At 39.0% G+C, this 21,440-nt stretch overlaps 1 protein-coding gene across 5 annotated transcripts in view; it reads left to right on the top strand.

Annotated features, from left to right (window-relative positions):
* The window catches only part of PHKB (phosphorylase kinase regulatory subunit beta), a 228,643-nt gene that overhangs the window by 157,426 nt on the left and 49,777 nt on the right, over positions 1-21,440 (top strand). For all 5 annotated transcript variants that reach the window (XM_021932350.2, XM_009196373.4, XM_021932349.2 and 2 more), the window contains 2 exons: positions 17,915-17,970; positions 18,475-18,568. In XM_021932350.2, the coding sequence (XP_021788042.2) occupies positions 17,915-17,970; positions 18,475-18,568 (150 nt within the window). The remainder of the gene's footprint in view (positions 1-17,914; positions 17,971-18,474; positions 18,569-21,440) is intronic.

Raw genomic sequence — 21,440 nt, 5'->3', positions numbered from 1 at the left:
CTTAGGAAGTTGAGTTTACTGCAATCCAAGAAAGGTTATAAACCCCTCCTAATTTAGTAGATACATTATATAGCACTCCTACAATATGGACTTGTAGCTATTTCCCTTTTTAAAGTTTTGTTCCAAATCTATTCAGTTTTTAAAGATTTATTAGTCTTTAAAAAGATTTAAGGAAATTTAAGGTGGTTAAGGAAATTTTGCATGTGGCTCTGTTTTATTTGGCTCAGTTTATTCTAATGTTCTCAAATAGTTTAACCAATTTGAGACATAATTTCTACTTAAAAGATTAAAAGAAAACAACAACAACTTCATTAGCTTGGCAAAGAAATAAAGTGTTTATGTGGGTCCAAAACCCCAAATTTATCTACAAGCATGGGAGTGAATTTCAGTACTGAATAGAAGTTCTTATGATTATCATAATAAAACAGAATAAAATAGTCAAGGCATCAAAGATGCTTCTGAGAGAGCCTAGCCTAAATATGCCACAGCCACACAGAGTTTCTCCTCAGGTAATTCTGTCTGCTGTCTTGAAGGGTAGTGAAGAGTTTCTCATCAATTGGTATTTATACCTGAGCCAATTAAAATTCAATGCCTTGATAAAAAAAAAATCCAGAACTGAGAAAACTTGAATTGGAAGTCAAAAAAATGAGCTTAAACACATTTAATAACATAATTCTAATTAACCCACTTAACCTATTAAAATTAAAAGTTTCAATAATAGGCGTGATGTATAATAAAATATTTCATCTACAGGATGGAAACTTCTTATACTCATGGCTAAAATGTAAAAGAAGGAAAAATAGAAGTGAGAAAGCAAGATTTATGGTCCAGAATAAAGACGTACAAGGATTATTGTGATCTAGTATTGTTTTAATGAATCTGTATTTCTGACATTTTTCTCTGAAGAAAGAAATCTCAGTTTTTCATAAATATGAATAAATTTATGAATTTAACTTGAAATTTACCTACTTCACTTTTTTCCTGTTTTGAATCCATTCGCAGTTTTTAAAGGTCTAGTGATCTTTGAGGAAAACCTATCAATTAATGCCTTCTAGCTCCACCATATTTAATAATCTATATCCTGACAAGTTGCCCCCTTCTAAGCCAGAGGATTGGGCTTTGGGAGCCCCTACTTTCTTGAGGAATGATTTTTCTCTCTGAAGTCCTTGGAGAGTTCCATGTATTTTTGCCGTCATGCAGGTGAATAAAATACAAGTATTTTTAGTCAGCTACTTGAGGCAATATTTTACATTAATGGCAGAATTATCATGATAGAGCAGATCATGTGTATTGACACACCCTTGAGAGAATTCAGTCTCATATTCAGTGACACCCAAGCTTTGACTTTGCGAAGTAGACTAGCCCATTTCATATGCCAATTAAAATGGATTGATATACTTTAACAGTCTTTGGAGAAAAGGCCAGTATGAAAGGAATGCTTTTTAGTCATAAGAGCTTATTTTCTGTGCTGCAAGTTTCCAAATTGTGGATGAAAGTCAGTACTTGTTTGCTAAATCGTGTACATATTTATATAGATCTCAGCTAAAAACATATAGTACCCTTGGTCTCTCATTTTTCAAATTAATGAGAAAGAGGGAGTTTCATGCTTTCTCCTCTAAAAATACAGATGCATACAGTTTTACATGAATTACTTTCTTAAAGATCAAAGAACACTGCGTATATATGTAATAAATTTTTGTTTTTAAGGAAGTAATATAGTATAGTGGCTTTGCATCTCATACAGGCCTAGCTATAAAACCTGTCTCTTCCACTTATTAACTGTGTGACCTTGGACAATTAATCTTTCTAAGCCCCTCTTTTGTCATATTTTAAATGGGAATAATGATCCCTAAATCAGGGTTGTGTTTATGATGAAATGATAGTATCTGTAAACCTCTTAACCAAATGTCTGACACATTATGCAAGCTAAATAAATAATATTGCTGTTTTTTATTTCAATAATTTATTATATAAGTAATATTTCTTTCTCATTAAAGAGATGAGAAAAAATCCTAAAAAGTCTGGAGGAAAACATTATATTTTCAGCGTTTTGGATATATTTTTTAGACTGTATTCAACTTAGAAAGAAATTAAATGTTTAGTATTTAACCTGTTAGATTTCTTTTATCCCTTTGTGTATCTCTGATTAAGACTATCACTGTAGAGACAGAAGCCATTGTTTTAATGGCTTTTGAACTTGGTTTTTTGTTTTTTGGGTTTTTTTTTTTTTAATTTGGTTCCATTAAAAAATTAGCTCCATATATTGACAGTTTTGATTTTTGTTGTTGTTGTTTTTTTTTTTCTTGAGACGGAGTCTTGCTCTTGTTGCCCAGGCTGGAGTGCAATGGCGCAATCTTGGATCACTGGAGCCTCTGCCTCCTGGGTTCATGCGATTCTCCTGCCTCAGCTTCCTGAGTAGCTGGGATTACAGGAACCCACCACCACTCCTGGCTGATTTTTTTTTTTTTGTATTTTTAGTAGAGACGAAGTTTCACCATGTTGGCTAGGCAGGTCTTGAACTTTTGATCTCAAGTGATCAAGTGATAACCTCGGCCTCCCAAAGTATTGGGATTCGTAGCGTGAGCCACTGCGCCCAGCCTGACAGTTTTGATTTGTTATAGACACAGCTTAATTGCTTATTTCCTCTTCTCAGATTACATTATTCTGTTGTATCCTATGCTTCTTAAGAATGGTGTTGAATTAGAAATATCAGAATATAATGCCTAAGAAACCTGCCTTTTGAAAATGATTTTCAGAAGCTCAATGAAGGCTATATATTCATATAATTCATATAATTTTTATATATTTTCATGAATAATTTTCGTAAACTTTATGAATCTTCATGAGTTTTGAGCAAATATTTATATTTTAATGTTCTCCTCATTTATTTCTGTGAGCATCTTTATTGTTTCCCCAACCTTATTTAAAAACATCTTTTATGGGAGCCTGTGGTTTGTAGGACCAACTGATTTATGAAGATGAATTGAGAGGGACACTGTAACATGGTCAGGTATCTGGACACTGATTATGGCTCCTAATCATATCATTAATCAGAAGAAACTATAAATTCAGCCCAAGAATATGAATTTAGTATGGCAACAAAGAATGAATAACCCTATGGAGCAGAACATGAGCCCTTCCTTGTCAAAATTGTGCAAAGTGGGAGATGGAGCTTTAATTTCTCAGAAGGGTTTATAAAAATAAAATTAAAATTAGGCTAATGGATTCTAATACATGCTAAGATCATTGCCTCTAATTACAATTGGATCTCTTCCTCTGAATCCCAGAAGACTAAGATAAACCTCCATCCCCAGGCATTGACTCACCCAGCTTTTTTCCCTCTCCCTTCAGCTGTTCCAGTTGATATTCATTCTTTCCTCTATATTTTGTACCTTTTTCTCTACTTACTTCTTTCCCTGACTGTATTTAAGTGCTCCGCAGCTATTCACCTCTCTCAAGGGCCTGTCTTACTTCCCTTCTTTCCTTCCCTTTCAGGCAGCTTAGAAAAATGCTTGCACCATCTTCATGTCTTCAATTCTCAGTCACTCCTTGTAATGCACAGTCTGGCTTCTTACACTGCCATTCTACAAAAACCACATGCAACGGGTTGTTAATCTTCTCCTAATTGATAACTCCAGTGATCTCTTTTCAGATGCCCGTCTATTTGACTTCAAAGACATTCAGCACAATTGAACACTCCTTCCTCCTTTAAACACTGTAAAAGCAGAAGTAATCTTTGAATCCTCTCTGCCTGCCTCACCTCTTCTCTTCTAAATCCAGTCCTGTCAGAATTCTGTTTTCTAAATAGTCCCCAAATGTTTTCCCTAGCTCCCTCCTCCCACCTCTTCACTTCACTATAGTCCAGGTCACCATCATCTCTCAACTGCAGGCTCTAACTAATCTCGATATGTCTACTCTGCCCCGTGTAAGTCATCTCTATATGGCAGCAAGAGAGCCACCGTCATGTGAGTTAATATGTATGTAAAGTGCTTAGGCAGGGCCTGGCCTGTATAAGTACCATATATGTGTTTATTACTATTGTTGTAGACATGTAGATTATATTGAGTCTTTTCCTTGTTTGAAACCCTTTTAATAGATTTTCATTCCACTTAGATGAAAGCCAAATGCCTTGTTGCCTGTAGGGTCCTGTGGGGCCTTAGCTGTCTCCACCCTTATCTCTTGTCACTCTTTTGCTTGCCTATTATGCTCCAGACACACTGGTCTCCTCTAAGTTTCTCCAGCACTTCAGGCTCTCCCCTTCTCAGGGCCTTTGCACACTTTTGCTTCTGCCCGAAGTGCCTGTTACCAGACCTTAGCACACTCCTTTTTGTCTCTAAGTCTCAGATTTAATGACACCCTCTAAGAGAGTTATTTTCTGACCATCAATCTAAAGTAGCCTCTGTCTTCAGTCACTCTAATATATTACCCTTTACTTTTATTATGTTTATTTATATAAATTTAATCATCTCTCTCACTGAAATGTAAGTTTAATTAGAGGATTTTATTGTCTTAATGACACATAGTAAATGATAACTATTAACTGGATCAGTTCATTAATGGCAAGTTTTTATCTTCCAGAACAGCTCAGATACCTTTTCTATAAAGTCCTTGTCAATTCCCTGAGGCTAAGTTGGATGCTCCCTCTCTTGCCCTCAAAGTGCCCATTAAGAGCATCGTATTTAATATCCTGTTGAACTCCATATGTAGTTGTCTTCTGTCTTACATGGTGAGTTCATAAAGAATAGAGAAAATGTTTCATTCATCTTTCTGCCATCCTAGTGCTTACTAAGTCTGGATGCATGAAAAAATTAGCAAACTCTCAAAGGTTTCTCGCTGGCAGAAACCTTTCTAGTGTACAAATTGTAGTGTTGGATTATCTCATTGATATAGAAAACCCTTATGTTTACTTGCAAAGAGTGATGGTAGAGTATCTCCTCTGCAGTTGGGTCCCCTGTGTGAATCCGCACTAGAAACAGTTTGGCCTCAACTCAGTGAAGATGGCTCTGCGGTGCTAAAGGCTCGGTGGATTCTAGAGTCTGCTGGGTGCCTCTGTAGTTGTTGGGTTTGACCCAGTGATGATAAATCTTGCCTCAAGTTGGCCCTTGCATTGTCTTTCCAGCCCAGTCTTTTTGTCATTCAGATGATCGTCAAGTGCCAAAAGGAAAGTAGAGCAGGTTTTCGTGCCCTTCCCCTCCAGGGCCTCTCTTCTTAGGTAGCTTTCACACTGTAGTAACTTCTCATATGGCCTTTGTATTCATTTCCACTCCTAAGTGGAATAGTGCACTTGGCAATTCTCTAGTGAACTGAAAAGTTTATGGTACAGCCAGTAAGATGCAGCAGCCTGACTTAGCGAAGAGAACTCTAGACCAAGTCAGTCCAGAAACAGATTCTGCTTCTGGGTCTGCCACTAACTTGCAAAAGGACCTGGGCTATTTCCCCTCTGTGGGCCTCAGTCTTCTCATCCATCAAGTGGATTACTGATTTTATCAAGGAAAGCCAATTTTCAGACAAAATCTTAAGTAGATTTTCAGCATATAAAATAGTTGTGCTGCTCTGGCTGAAATGGAGTCCTGCCACTAGTCTCTCTCATAGACCCCTCCTACAGCCAAGTGATAGAAATGCCCCCCCCCATCTCTGACATTTTCAACTCAAATCCCAGGGAACAGATCCCATTGGTACAAGCACCCAAAGGAGAAAAATTAAAAACACATTGGTTTACTGGACTTGCTTCTTTTTCCCCCATGATTCTAAAACCTGGTTTCTTATGGTTTACAACTAGGGACCTTTCTTTGCTTATAACCTACCACCTGAGGTGTTTCTAAATGACCAAAAAACCTGAGAGTTAAATGACTAGATTCTTGGAATCTATTCTTCCCTTTCTGCCTCTTCCTGCTCTGTTTCACCCTCATCTTACTCATCTTTCCTGCTGTTGATCTTTCCTGTTGTGTTTCTATGAGCTTCTCATCATTTGTTCTTCCCCTTTGTCATGATTAAAGCTATGAGAACACCATAGGTCAGAGTTTCTCCACCTGGGTTTATGTGGCCATTTTGGCATTGTTTCTAGGCAGTAAGCAAGACTGTTAGCACTGTCATTTCCTTAAGATAAAAATATAGAAAGACCATTTACAGCAAGTACTTAGGAAGGGGTGAAAACAGTTTTACAAATCAATTCGTTGTGACGAAGTGTTCGGTATTCTCTTCCACTATAATCGCAGTCAATGAAAGAACTGCTGTCAAAAAGCATTGCCTGATTTATTCATTTTGGCGTTTGAAACTATGTGTTTGAGGTCTGGGAATACTTTTAAAAATTCATTTGTTTTCCTCTTAAATAGAAAGCTTATGTAATCACTAATCCAATATATAAATACACAGGGCCTAAAGGACCATTTTCTCCCAGGCCAAGTTGACTCTTGAGTCAAGTTTAGCTTTTTAACCATGCTTGATGTTGTTATTCCTCTGATATTTCTACTTAACTTTCCTCTGCTTTCCTATTAATTTTCACATGTTGCTGCTTTGGCTTGGTTGGAAATGTCAGAACAAGATGCCAGTGTGTCTCAGTCAGGACATGGCTGCGCTCAAACTGCTGTAGCCTGTTACTTGGCTCCTATGGGAAAAATACTGGGGGTGCAGTGTTTCCAGTTGGAATTGAGATGTATAAAGCATCTGCCTGATATCTTCAGCTAATGAGGTTTTGCTGAAAAATGAGTGTAATGAAAAAATGCTGGATGTTGGCAGGACCTACTGATGAAGTCTAATGAGCATAAATGAGTGTTCTGTAAGGCCCCAAAGCAGAGGCATAGAATGTTTCAAATACACTGCCCTTGAGGCAAGAGCAGCCTTGGAGGACCCATTTATTTGTTGGCTCCTTTTTCTTTCCTTCTCTCCCTCCTCCCTTGCCTTTCTTTCAATAAAAGACCTATGTAAGCCAAATACAGTAGATTATTTTATGCAATATAGGGCATATTAAAAATAAAACTACTTAGACCAGGGCTCAATACAATTGCAAAAATAAGAATTATGAGCTTTACATGCTGTGTGATTTAATAGAAAAGGCAGTCATTTTTATATTTGCTTGTCAAGAACTAAAGAACTATATTCTATCAAAAAGCAGATAAGGCCTGTAATCGCAGCACTTTGGGAGGCTGAGTTGGGCAGATCACCTGAGGTCAGGAGTTCAAGACCTGCCTGACCAACATGGTAAAACCTTGTCTCTACTAAAAATACAAAAATTAGCCAGGCATGGTGGCACGTGCCTGTAATCCCAGCTACTCAGGAGGCTGAGGCATGAGAATCGCTTGAATCTGGGAGGCAGAGGTTGCAGTGAGCTGAGATTTCGCTACTGCACTCCAGCCTGGGCAACAGAGGGAAAACTGTCGCCAAAAAAAAAAAAAAAAAAAAAAAGCAGATAAGAAAATAGGTGTTTTGTAAACAATGCTTGGACTTGAGTTTTCTTAAAACCTGATCTCAGGTGGCTGAAGAAGAGACTGTTGGTGGAATTTTGCAGACTCTGCTCCCCATGAATGTAACATGTTCCTGCACCCATGTTATTGTTAATTTATGCATCAACTTGTCTGGACCACAGGCTGCCCAGCTATTTGGTCAAACACCACTCGGAGTGTTTCTGTGATAGTGCTTCTGGATGAAATTAACATTTAAATCAGTAGACTGAGTAAAGCTTATTTCCCTCCTTAATGGGAATGGGCCTCATCCAATCAGCTAAAAGTCTGAAAAGAACAAGGCTGACCCTCCACTGAGGAAAAGGAGGATTCTGCCTGCGAGACGGCCTTCAGGCTGGGACATGGGCTTTTTTCCTGTCTTTGAAGTTGAACTGAAACATCAGCTATTCCTGGGTCTGAGCCTGCCAGTCTTCAGACTGGAATGACACTGTCTGCCTTCCTGGGTTTAGGCCTTCAGACTCAGACTGGAACTAAACCGTCAACTCTCCTGGGTCTCCAGATTACCAGCTCACCTGTATATCCTGAGACTTGCCTGCCTTCGTAATTGTGTGAGCCAATCCATATGACAAATCTCTTTCTTCTTCTTCCTTTCTCTCTCTCCTATTTCTCTAGAGATCTCTGCCTACTATAGCAAGCAGCACATAATCTGTGAAATACATACTGTGACATGTGCCATATTGACTTCAGAGCTGGACATACGTGTGGTCAGGTTAAACTCTATCACTGACTAGATGTGTGACCTTTGACAAATTATTTAACCACTCTGCACCTCAGTTTCCTCATCTTTACAATTGGAGTTGTTGTGAGAATACACAACAAAGCTCTTGAGTAACATGTGGCACATAGCAAACTGTCAAGATGTATTAATTCCTTAACATTCCAAACCAGACTACAAAACAACTGTAACCAAGAACATAATGAGATAATTCTTTTTTTTTTTATTGTACTTTAAGTTCTGGGATACATGTGCAGAATGTGCAGGTTTGTTACATTGGTATACATGTGCCATGGTGGTTTGCTGCACCCATCAACCCATCGTCTACATTAGGTATTTCTCCCAATGCTATCCCTCCCCTAGCCTCCCACCCCCCGACAGACCCCAGTGTGTGATGTTCCCCTCCCTGTGTCCATTTGTTCTCATTGTTCAACTCCCACTTATGAATGAAAACATGCAGTTTTTGGTTTTCTGTTCTTCTGTTAGTTTGCTGAGAATGGTGGTTTCCAGCTTCATCCATGTCCCTGCGAGGGACAAGAACTCATCCTTTTTTATGGCTGCATAGTATTCCATGGTGTATATGTGCCACATTTTCTTTATCTGGTCCATCATTGATGGGCATTTGGGTTGGTTCCAAGTCTTTGCAATTGTGAACAATGCCACAATTAGTTCAACCATCGTGGAAGACAGTGTGGCAATTCCTCAAGGATCTAGAACCAGAAATACCATTTGACCCAGCAATCCCATGAGATAACTCTTATCTACAAGCTGTCATGTATTTCCACATGTTGTAAATGGACATCTGTGCTTCTTTCTGTGTTACCCTCCTAGAAAAGACTCAGACACTTCTCACTGCCCCCTCCCCAAACCCAAACCTACTGATTTTTTCTTATAACAGTCATCTAGTTACCCACATAATCCAGTGGTAGCAATGCCTCTGAATGATTTAGTTTGAGTGATTATTCTACTCTCATAAGCAAAATTAAAACTTGATATTTAATGGTGCCACTATATAACCATAACCATTTCCAGAGATTTTAGTGTAAAAGGTTGACTAGCCTTAATTGATTAAAACGGTGTAAAGATGACATTAATACATATGGTACATCTACAAAATGGAATACCAAGCAGAGTGAAAATGAGGACGTGTTCTATGTGTTAATATACGAAAAGAGTTCCATGATATATAATTATTAACTAGAAAAAGGTGCTGAGAGTAACTTTTGTGTAGAAATGTAAGAAAATAAGAATATATATTTGCATTTGCTGTTGTAGGCATGAGGAAAGTGTAGAGAAAGACATAAATAATCATAGCAGTGACTGGTTGTTAGATGGAGGGGAACTGTGGGGATGAAGGCCCCAGATGGGAATGACATGTCACTGAAAACTTTTTCATAATTGTTAAATTTTTGAACCTTATGAATGAATTATCTATTGAAAAAATTAAATTAGAAAAAAAGAACAAAGAAAAGGAACACTATTAGGGCACATTCACATTAAGTTTTCTCTGTGTGCCCTTTGAAAGTTAGATTATAGTGTTTTATTTATAGCCCCCAGCTGCAGATCTCCTAGCTTTACTACTTTGACCTGATTTGAGTAATTTTAAAACTAGAATCTAGACAGGTAGACTTGCAGTGTCTTAATTACTGTAGTTTTAAATTTTGAGCATGATGAATTGCAATATTAATATAGTTAGTGCCCAGCTTATAGAGAAGTTATACTATAAAAGTTCCTTTTCCACTGTACACTTAAAAATGGTTAAGACGTTAAATTTAGGTTATGTGGGGGTTTTATTACAATGAAAAAATGTTAGAAAAACACAATCTGACTTTATAGAAATGAAAATTTTGAATGAGACTTGTTTCTCACTACAGGGTTTTGGTCCTCAGTCATATTGTTACTCTGATGTGTACACTCTTTTATAGTGTATATAAATGTGTACATTTTACTGATTATTTTCTTTTGTTAAAAATATCCTTGTTTAGATTTGCAAACATTTGTTGGGTATTCTCAAGGGAATATTTGTGTATTGCTAATGAATGTAACCAGCAATACTAAAAAAAAAAAGTTCTTCCTCCAGACCATCAAATGAATAACAATTGCTTTTCTTTTAGTATGAGGTATTGCCTACATCCTAAGTGAGAAAAGTAAGCATGAGGGGCCCCTGTAGTTTCACAGACCACTCATAGACATTCTAAAAGCTAAATAACACTTTCAAAGGCATGGCATGAGGTGGTCCAAGACTCGTGCCAAGTGTCTCATACAGGCAGTGCCAGCTATTTCTAGTAGGGACAAAAGATATTTGGATACCCTGATGTTTGGGGGAGTTTGGGAGGAGACTAGTTTAAAAGAGTGAGTCAGGATCTGCATAGATAAAAGAATGGAGAGAGCAGTCCAAATGTAAAGGGACAGTGGACAGAAACGTGAGATGGACATGAGTGAACTGTTTTTTGATGGAGTGCTCTAAAACAGATGGGAGACCAACAGGAAACAGTAGGTCATTCCTGAGTTGTAAAAGTCCTCGAGAAGTTTGGGCTTTATTTGGGAAACATTAGTTTTGGGGTAGAGTGGTAATATCCTAAATATTGCATAACTATATCTGTTTACTAACTCTTCTCTCTTCCCTTTCTTCATGCATTCAAGAAATATTTTTTGACCACCTCCTTTGTGCAAATCATTGATACAAGAAAATGAACCTGACCATAAAGCACAGACAACGGGCAAAGGCAGGTGTGGAGCAGAAAGCTGAGGAAGCCTATTGCAGTGACCCAGGGTTGTGATTATGTTACTGGCATTGATAGATGGCTAATATTTTTTGGACACTTACTTTATGCCAGTGTTAAATGCTTATATATTATGTATTATTCTCATAAACCTAGGAAATAGATATTTTTATTATTCCCAATTTATAGATGAGGAAACTGAGGCTTATTGAGGTTAAGTGACATAGTGAGTCACACAGCAAATAATAGTATAAGTATCATTGTGTAACAGATCAAAGTTTGCAAATATTTTACTTGCCCTCTTTTGTTTGATCCTCTCCTTTTGTGGTAGGCACTGTAAATATTTTTCCCATTTTACATATAAGCAAAGAATTGAGAAACTTGCCCTGGCAGTCATTCATCAAATAGTAAGGATAACTACTATGTTCCATGCGTGGGGAGGTGGCAGTAGACCAGCTAGATCAAGTTCCCTGCTCTCAGGGAGTTACTTTCTGAAGGGAATGAATAACAATAAATGATATAATTTCTGTATCGGACAGGTACTATGAGGCAGACAAAATAAGGTAAAGTGGTAGACTGGGGTTGGGGATGCCTGAGGAGAACAACTTTGGCCATGGTGGAGAGAGGAGCCCTGTGTGGCAAGGATGATGGTTGAGACCTGTATGACCAGAGAGCATTCGTTCTGCAACCTGGAGGAGAAAACATACCAGACAGCTGTAACCAGTGCACTTGATGGGAACATAGTTGGCATGTTCAAGGGACAGAGAGGACCCAGGTGGCTAAAACTTGGTGAAGAAGAGAAGAGAGAATAAGAAAGAAGAGGCAAGCATGCCAGAGCTAGATTATGGAGGGCCTCTTGGGCCTGATAAGCAGTTTTGTTCTCATTCTACAGGAAGTTACTGTAGAGTTTTAGGCAGAGTGTGCCTATGCATGTGCATGTGTGGGTGGGGTGTAGTAGTAGTGAGATGATCTGATTTACACTTTTTAATTACTGTTTTCAGGATGGACTGCTGTGAATGGGTGGAATGGGGTTTAAGACTGAGGTAAGTAGACCAGTTAGTTGACCAAGTAAAAGATCATGGTTACTTTAAGTAGGGTGGTATTAGCAGTGGAGAAGGAGAGAAGTAGTATGTTTGAGACATATTTTGGAGGTAGAGCCAGTGTGATGACTTGGTGAATTAGCAGCACGTCACAGAGGCAGACAGTATACTATAAAGGATAAGAAGTAGATTGGATTGCACATGTTTGAGTCTCCATGTGGCCACTTAATAGCTGTATATATTAGCTTATGATGTTGGGTAAGTTTTTTAACCACTCTTTGCCTCAGTTTTCTCATCAGTAGATGAGAATAATTATAGTAACCTACCTAATAGGGATGTTTAAGAGTATATAATTTAATATAGCCACCTGATTCTCAATAAGTGTTCTCAGTTTTGGTCGTTGTTTTGTTTTGGTTTTTTTGCTGTTATTGATTGTGGGTTTTGAAGGAAAAAGGAATTTAGGATGACTTACACATTTTTTGGCCAGAGCAAATGAGCTCATAATATGGGGCCTTATAGAGATAAGGAATGCTTTGGGAGTTAGTAGATTTAAGGATGGAGATCAGGTCAATTTTGTCCACAGTAATCTAAGGTACCCATCAGATGAGCAGGATCATTGCTAGAGGAAGTGACAAGATAGGACTTGTATGTAGATCTTTCAATCTAAAGTCTGCCTTCTTTCTGCTCTTTGAGAGGCAGGATAAGTGAGTGATTATGAACACAGAATCTGCAGTCAGACTGCCTGAGTCTGAATTCTAGCTCCGCTAGGTCTGTGTCCTTGGATAAATTGCTTAAACTTTCTGTGCCTCAGTTTTAAACCTGTAAAATGGGATAATAGTTTGATAAAGCACTGAAACAGTCCCTGGCATATGCAGTATAGTTATGTAAAGTGTTCGCTGTTGTTGCCACTTTGAAATCCTGAACATTGCTATGGAAATGCAAAGAAAACAACATTTAAGACACTATGCGAAGGAAGGATTCACAGGATTCTGGTGACTAATTGCAGATGGAGGTTACGTAAAAGAGAGGCATCAAAGATGATTCTGAGGTTCTGAGCTAGAGTGACCCATTGAATGAGGATTAAAGAATAAGAACCTGTTTGGGATGGAGGTGGGGTTGATGATGAGGAGTCGAGTTTTAGATCTATTAACTTTGGAAATAGCCAAGAGAAAATGTCCGGAAAACAGTTTAAAATGTAGGAACTAGAACTTAAGAGAAAGGTCAAGACTAGAAATATAAACATGGAAACATCTGCTTATAATAGCGGCGGCAACCTGTCTAGAGCAGCCACTGCAGGGACACCAGCTACAGTGTGGCCAGGGCTGCACACTCCATGGAGCCAGAGGGGGCCGGGAGCAGGCAGGAGCCCCACTTCCTACTGAGTTGGTGGGGCAGGAGCCCCATGCTCTCAGGTGCACCTGCAGCTGTCCAGCCGCAGATCCAGACCCAGGCATCCTTGTACTCATGGGGGCTCAGAAGTGCCTGCTCCCGTTCCCTGGCCTTTCCCCACACCTGGCACCTGCTGCAGTACGGAACAAAGTTGTGACTGAGCCTGGGTGCTGATGCAACACAGCTGGGTGTGCACATGCTCAGGGCAGCATTGACATGCCAACCCTCTGCTGCCTCAGCCCCCTCTGGGCTTTGAGCACAGAAGGGAAGCCGGTGGGGCTAAGGGCAGCTAGTCGTGGGCCTGCAGGTACCCCTTGGCACAAACAGCCTGGGCACCCTGGACAGCATGTTGATGATGGTAGGAAGCAAACAGGCTCCTGGGCAGCAGGTGTGGCAGGTCCCTGGTGAAACCCTACCTTCAAACCAGGGATTACCTGAAGCCTGAGGGCCAGTTTGCCACCCCTGGGTGGAGTCTGCAGCCCAGAGTGAGAACTTGTGCTTTTTCTAAGCCCACCCATGGCCACCCATGGACCAATCAGCATGCATTTCCTCCCTTCTGAGCCCATAAAAACCCCCAGACTCAGCCAGACGTAGGGACTACCAGCTGCAGGAAAGAGCTACCCACTTCAGGTCTTCAGGTCTACTTGACTCATTGGGATGACCTGCATGCAGAAAGGAGCTACCCACTTTGGGTCTACTGAGAGCTATTCTGTCACTCAATAAAGCTCCTTTCTGCCTTGCTCACCCTCTAGTTGTCTGTGTACCTCATTCTTCCTGGACATGGGACAAGAACTTGGGACTCACCAAATGCAGGACTGAAAGAGCTGTAATACAAACAAGGCTGAAACATGTACCCCACCCCTCTGCCCGGCTCACTACATTGCTCACCCACATACCCCTCACTACCCCATGCCTGGCTCACCCTTGGCAAGTATGGGATCCAGGCTGGTAGTGCAAGCTGAGCACAGCCTACCAGGCCACGTGGGTGGAACGAGCCCAGTTGGTGTGGACAATATTCAAGTAGAAGGCTCCACTGGCCACAGAGGTTTCTGGCTGGCAAAGTGACACCCCAAGGATCCTATGACACTTAGAGATAATAGCTTAAAGCCACTAGAGTGGATGAGATTTGAGAAAGAGAATGAATAGAATGAATATGTGACCATAGACTTGTGTTAGGATTATATATCTCCAAAGACAGGGCAGGATAGATTGTAGAGGGCAGAAGTTCAGAGGCAAGAAAGGTAAGGACATAGTTATAGTCTTATGTTTGAGAAATGAAAGGAAAAAAAAAATGGGTAAGCTAAGTGTCTTAGTTTGTTCAGGTTGCTATAACAAAATACCATAAACTGGGTAGCATATCAACATCAGAAATTTATTTCTTGCAGTTCTAAAAGCTGGGTGATCCAAGACCATGGTGCTGGTAGATTGAGTGTCTGGTGTGGGCCTGCTCTCTGGTTCATAAATGGTGCCTTCTCCCTGTGTCCTCACATGATGGAAAGGGTGCAGGGCCTGTTTTATAAGGATACCAGTCATGCTCATGAGGGTTCTGCCCTCATGACCTAATTACCTCCCAAAGCACCCCTCTCCATTCCCCAGCCCCTTATCCCTTGCCAATACCATCACCTTGGGGTTAAAATTTCAACCTGAATTTCAGGAGGAACATATACATTCAGACCATAGCATTACAGAAGGTGTTAAGTCGCCTGAGGATGTCTTTAAAAAGACGTTCAGAATCATTTGGGGAAGAACTAGCCATATAAAAAAATAGGATGATGGATAATCCAAATGTCTTAGAATGGTGGAAGCCAATGGGATCTAGGGCAACATAGGCATTATAGCAAATCTAGACAAGGAGGAGGGCAGCAGCTGTCCAAGGATAGGTGTGAAGATAACAATAAGCAAATGTGCAACTACAGCAAGAATTAGTGCCCTTTGTTGAGTGTTTTTGTGTGAAATACTGTGCTTAGCACTTTGTTCTCTCCCTAAATCTTCAGCAGTTTTCTGAGATAGGGACAATTATTATATTCTCTGTAGAAATGAAAAATTGGAAACCATTTAAATGTCCATCAACATAAACATTTTAAAAATAAAGTATGGTATATCCACAGAATGTCATGTCCTACAGTCACTTTTTTTTTAATGAGGTAGATCTGCCAAAGAAAGATACCAGTAAAATACTTTTATGTGATAGTAAACACGTGTGTGAAAACGTATCTGTTATCCATCTCTCCTAGTAGACTGAACTCCTCAAGGAGAGATATTGGATCATATTCATATTCTAACATGGAGTCTTATGGATTAGTGTCCTCTTGGTCAGATGAATGAATCAACAAATGTCTGTGAAATGAAGATTACTAGTACCACACAGGGCTTGAGTATGTGTATATATGTGTGTGTGTGTGTGTGTTTGTCTGTGACCTATGAGCAGAAAGTATTACAATATTATTAGGAAAAATGCCATTCAGAAAAGAAGGTATTAATTACTATTAGGAAATTGTCAAAGAGACTTCATGGGTTTTGAACAACAGTGGTGGTGGTTTGCTGGATGCAGTGGCTCACACCTCTAATCCCAACGCTTTGGGAGGTCAATGTGGGCAGATCGCTTGAGCCCAGGAGTTCAGGAACAGCCTTGGCAATACGGTGAAATCTGTCTCTAAAAAATATATATAAAAATTAGTCAGGTGTGGTGGTGCTCACCTGTAGTCCCAGCTACTTGGGAGGCTGAGGCAGGAGGATCACCTGAGCCCAGGAGGTCTAGGCTGCAGTGAGCCAGGATCACACCACTACAATCCAGCCTGGGCAACAGAGTGAAAACCTGTCTGAAACAAACAAACAAACAAACAAAGAAACCAGTGGTGGTGGTTTGAGGAAAATGGTAAAAACAGAACAGATGGTTTCAACTTTGACAGTGAAAGGAAGAGTTTTAGGAATGGGGCTGTCCGAGTTGAATTCTTTCTCTCAGTGGTGAATGGGGCAAAGGGTCCCACTTGGGCTGCAGTTCTAAGTCCAAGCTCATTGTGGTAGATGGTTTGTGAACCAGACTATCTGAAATGCTTAGTTTTTACAATGAAAGAGCTCTTCAGCCCTCTAATAGTGCCCTAACTAGATGCTCAGTATGATTCAACATGTATAGTGACCATTTTAGATCTGAGTACTCTGTTACACAAGTGGAAACAATATCCTAAACAGACCTATGATTCAAAAAGAAGATTCCAGTTTGCCAGTTACAATCTATAAGTTGCCTTATTTATTGTTATTGAAATATCATCTGTATTCTAGTATGTTTTCATTTGCTTTTTATTTAAGAATCCCATAACTGTCCTGAAGATTGTACATAATGGCCTATTCTAAGGTTACTCTTCCTTTTAAAGCAGTAAATACTAGATCTCATCCAAGAGAAAGAGAGCTTAATTTTTTCATTTGGTGTTAGAAATCTTGATGAGGCTTTGAAAACTTAAGTTTTTTCTCATCCTTTTGAGAAACATTTAATTGTAAGGTCTTTATCAAGTAAAAACAGAATTTATAAAATTTTAAATGGGTATTTGTTTTTGTTGGATTGTTGAATCACATTTTCTCTTACACATTCATTTAAATCAAATGAAAGTCTGCCTGAAATGGCACTTTCACGATGATTCTGGGAACCATCCCTTTGATTGTATGGTATTTACTGCTGATATATGTATGCCGGTGTTTCTTGCCTTCCATCATACATAAATTTCAGTGGCATATTGAATACCATAGAGAGGAACTGATTGATGATAAATCAAATGTTTTACAGCATATTATTGGGACTGTTGGATTCATTACTATAAAAGAGTTATGTTTGATCAGTATTTTCAGAGCTCCCTAATACTACAATTTATTGGTGCTTCTTAATGTTCTCTGTTAATTATATACAGGTTCCAAAATTGGGTTCAATTTAACATGTAGAATACATGTTATAGTGAATCTTTATCACACAAAAAATGAGTAGCAAATATCCAACACTACCTTTGATTAGAACTATTAAGTCCAACAGCTTGTATTTAATGAACATAATGTTAATTAATAGTCAACTGGGTAGTTCATGATCTATTATAAGAATTATCTATTAGAATAAAGCTATTTAGATGTAGAAGGTGCCAAAGGAAAATTGGCTAACAAGAAAGGGAATAACCTCATATGTGGTTAAGATGTCAGATGAACAATTTTAACTCACGGTCTTTTTTTTTTTTTTTACAGAGAATACATAAATTGGGTTTTTATTTTTAGTTCCTCCTCTTCCCTTTAGAGTTAAATGATGGAAAATGACTCTCGGTCCCCAAACTACTCTTATGCATCATTCAAAATAGCCCTGACAGGCTAGCCCCTGTGGTAGTGATGAGGTTTACGGCTTTCCATTCCTTGGTGTTCCATTACTCTGTCTACACCATCAAATTGATTAGTAGGCAGTGGCGAGCAAGGAAAGAAAGGTGGCCGCTGAGAGCCAGCTAGTGCCCATCATTTTAATGAACTGCTTAGAGATGGTTAATATTGTCCTTGATTCTCATTGTAGCTGATGATGACCAGATCTTTTAAAATGTTTTCCCCCTCCCTTATTCTACATTACAGGGCCCACTGGAAAATGATTTGGTAGTTCATGTGGCACTTATAGCAGAAAGCCAAAGGTATGAAATCCAAGTGGGTGGTGTGTTTTTTTGTGGGGAGGGAAGGGGAAATGATTGCTTTATGTTTACAATATCGAGTATGGTAGAAGATATTAACTTCAGAAACTCCTTTACAGGCTTTCAGGGATATCATTAATGTCACTTTAAATGGCCAACATATTATTCTTTTCATGTTTAAAAATAATTTTGTTTTAGTTGTGAATATTAAAGACTGTGACCAGTGCCAGTGTTGCCTGGGTTGTAGTTTTGAGAAATTCGTGCAAACACATGGGATTACCAAAATCAGTGCTTACCCTCCCTGCCAGCCCCTCATGTTTCCATCTGATGCTTCGTGGAGGATCCATAAGGGCCTCTGAAGTCTAGTGCAGATGGCAAATTGCTAATACTAACAAATTAATAATGCCCTCCAAGTTAGCATGTTCCCTTTTATCCTCCTCCTTCACTGCTTCCTAAACTGTAAATGTGTTTTCTAAAAACATCTCTTTTTTCCCCTATGATCTTTAGACTTCAAGTTTTTCTGAACACATATGGTATTCAGACTCAAACTCCTCAACAAGTAGAACCCATTCAGATATGGCCTCAGCAAGAGCTTGTGAAAGTAAGTGATTCTGCCTTTTACTTTCCTTACTTTGTAGAGGTACTAGAGCTTGATGACTGGACTTAGTTTACAGACAAGTCACACAGTTAAAATCTGATTCTGATATAAGACCAGTAATCCAAAAGCTTCTAATTAAATTGAGAATTCCACTTTAGTGGACATTGTTACTAAAAAAACTTTGCACTCTGTGTGTGTGTGTATACATTATGTTTATAGGTCTTGTTGATTTCTACTTCTTTCTGAACTCTATTGCTAACCTAGGATGAGCAGTTAAACAACAAGTTAGTCTTAATTTTAATAGAAATAAAATTATCTTACATTTTGATTTGATTTTTTCTCTTTTATCAAAACGTATTTTTACATTTTGATTTGATTTTTTCCTTTTATCTTTGATTTTTTTGTCTTTGATTATCAAAAAATATTTAGATGTGAGAAGGTTTGTTTAAAAGAAAACCTTCTCATACCTAAATATTTTTGATATTTACTACTTTCCTTTTTTCTCTTGCCTTCCTGTTTGGTATCTGAAGTAATTTCAGCCCCTTTGGTTTGCTGGGTCTCAAAGCAATTATAAAGTAAAAGTAACATCTGTATGTATCATTGATGTAGTTCCATATGTATTTGGGATGGAATTAAAAGGTAACGTTTGAGGCCTTTTGCATGCACTGCTCTGTAGATGGATCTGTTATTGCCTATGCTCGTGAATATTCTTGATCATTAGAGACAGTATATTGTTGACTCCCACCGACTACTTATTTATAAACTGCCATTTTTATTTAGTAATTGTTAAAAACAACATAAGAACAAACTGCTCAGTGTGTAGTAGAAGTCTTTATAACAGTATATCTCAAGAGGACATGATTAAGTTTATTAGCTTAACATAAATGGTTGTAGTCAAAGTCTTGTTGCTATGACACAAAAATGAAGGCTTAGAGAAGAAAGGTACATATTACATGAGAAAATGCAGGACTCTGGTATCAGGGCTGGATCTTGACATTAGGCAACACAAACCAGAACCTGGGTGTCAGGTCGCCAAGAGCACCAGCTCTTGGAGAGTCCTTACACCTTCTCTAATAAATTTAACCACCGCCACCCTGCCAAGAGATAAAGCTGAAAATACAAGGATCCCTAGAGTAGGTAACAATTTAAACTCGTACCCAGATGTACATAATGTTACAAGGCAAGGATTGGAAGCAACATGGAAGGAGAGGGAAGGATGCCAAAATCTAAGGCTCCCACGCTGTGCTCTTAGTATTTAGCTGCAGGCTGTCGGCTGCTAATACACTTTTATGCTCTCCTGCTGAAAGCTCTAGAGAACGCCAACAAAGCTTATTCTTTGATAAACATACTCTTAAAACAAATTAACCCAAATCTGTTTTTTCTAGTCTAATTAATATTAGCAACTTATTTTAATAGTAGGTGAGTTTATATCCTACCAGACAACATGCAATCAAGATTTAAAAGGCTAACATGGAGAGCAAATAACTTGAATGTGATATTCATTCATTCAGCAACAAACACATGCTATATGCAGAGCACTGTGTAGGACACTCAGATGAAATGACTTTGTCCCTGTTCTCAGTGACCTCTGAGTTTACTGGTTTGACAGAAAAAAAACAGTGAATTACGGTTCACTTTGATAACTGTTATAATAGATGTTCATACAAAGTGCTTGTGGAATCAGAGGCAGTAGAAGGCCTTCTGTTACAGAGCAAGTGAAGACTTAAAACAGTTCCTGGCTTATTTTATATCTTGTTTTAAAGATGGTGTTAACAAATGACTTGCAATTTTGGTGTCGTGTGGCTAAAAAGACAGACTTGTGAGCAAGAGCCGACCTTCCTGTGCATGTGTTGAGATGGAAGATTGTTTTTTGGTTGTAGCTGTAGCGTCTGTGTTCCTAAGTAGCTACTCTTTGGAATTCATCCTCTTAAGATATATTGCCTAGTATTCTGCTCCTTATAAGTCTGCCTTTTCAAAGTAAAGGTGTTCCCTCAAATCTTAGCTGATGCACATATTCTTATGCTAGCGGTTGCTCCCTTTCTTCTGAGAAGCCACTCCCTCCCTCAGCCCACTGAAGAGGATGTGAAGGCAGACAGCTGAGAGCAGGGTTTTTACACAGTATGTGGTTAATATTCATGATGTGATGACTGTAGTGTGATTTGCTTCATGGGGATCGGAATACAGAAATCTGCTCTATGGTACAGACCTAGTATGAAGTACTTCTGTATCTCTGGGTAGTTTGGTCACTACTATGTCTTTCGGTGCACTAAATGTTATGAATGTGTACAACATGGGGGCAGTGTTATATGCACCCTGGAATGTGGGGAGCACTAAATAGTCACAGACCTGCCGTACCATGGTTCAGAAAGTTAAGGAGAATCCTTTTACTGTAACAAAGAGTAGTATTTAAAGGAAACCCACCTAGATCAACACATTTTACTATACATTTATTTCTGAAAATTTGAAACTATTAATATATGAGGTAAAGGGTGCTGCATCTAGTGTTATGTGCTGTGGTTTCACTGCAGCTATCAACATAATGCTTATAAAGCACCGTTTCTGGCCAGTTGACTTTGTCTAAAATCACTGCTATTCCAGAATCAATATTCACAGCACGTGTGGCTCAGGAGAATATTCAGTTGCTCCCTCATTCATCTATCAAGTATTTCCTGAGCACCAGCTACATACTAGGCACAGTGCCAACTTGGGCTGCTGTTCTACAGGAATGTACAAGTCGAAAGGAGAAAGAGATACAAACCCAACTCTCACATAGATGTGTGCACTATGTCAGTGAACAGAGAGCTCTGGCAACACCACTAATTTTGTATACAATGAAGTTATTATGTGAAATCGGTCCAAATCACAATCACTAGAT

This window comes from Papio anubis, chromosome 18 (assembly GCF_008728515.1).
Source record: "Papio anubis isolate 15944 chromosome 18, Panubis1.0, whole genome shotgun sequence".
NCBI lineage: Eukaryota > Metazoa > Chordata > Mammalia > Primates > Cercopithecidae > Papio > Papio anubis.
Note: the sequence above shows the minus strand (reverse complement) of the source record. Positions and strands in the feature narration are given on the sequence as shown.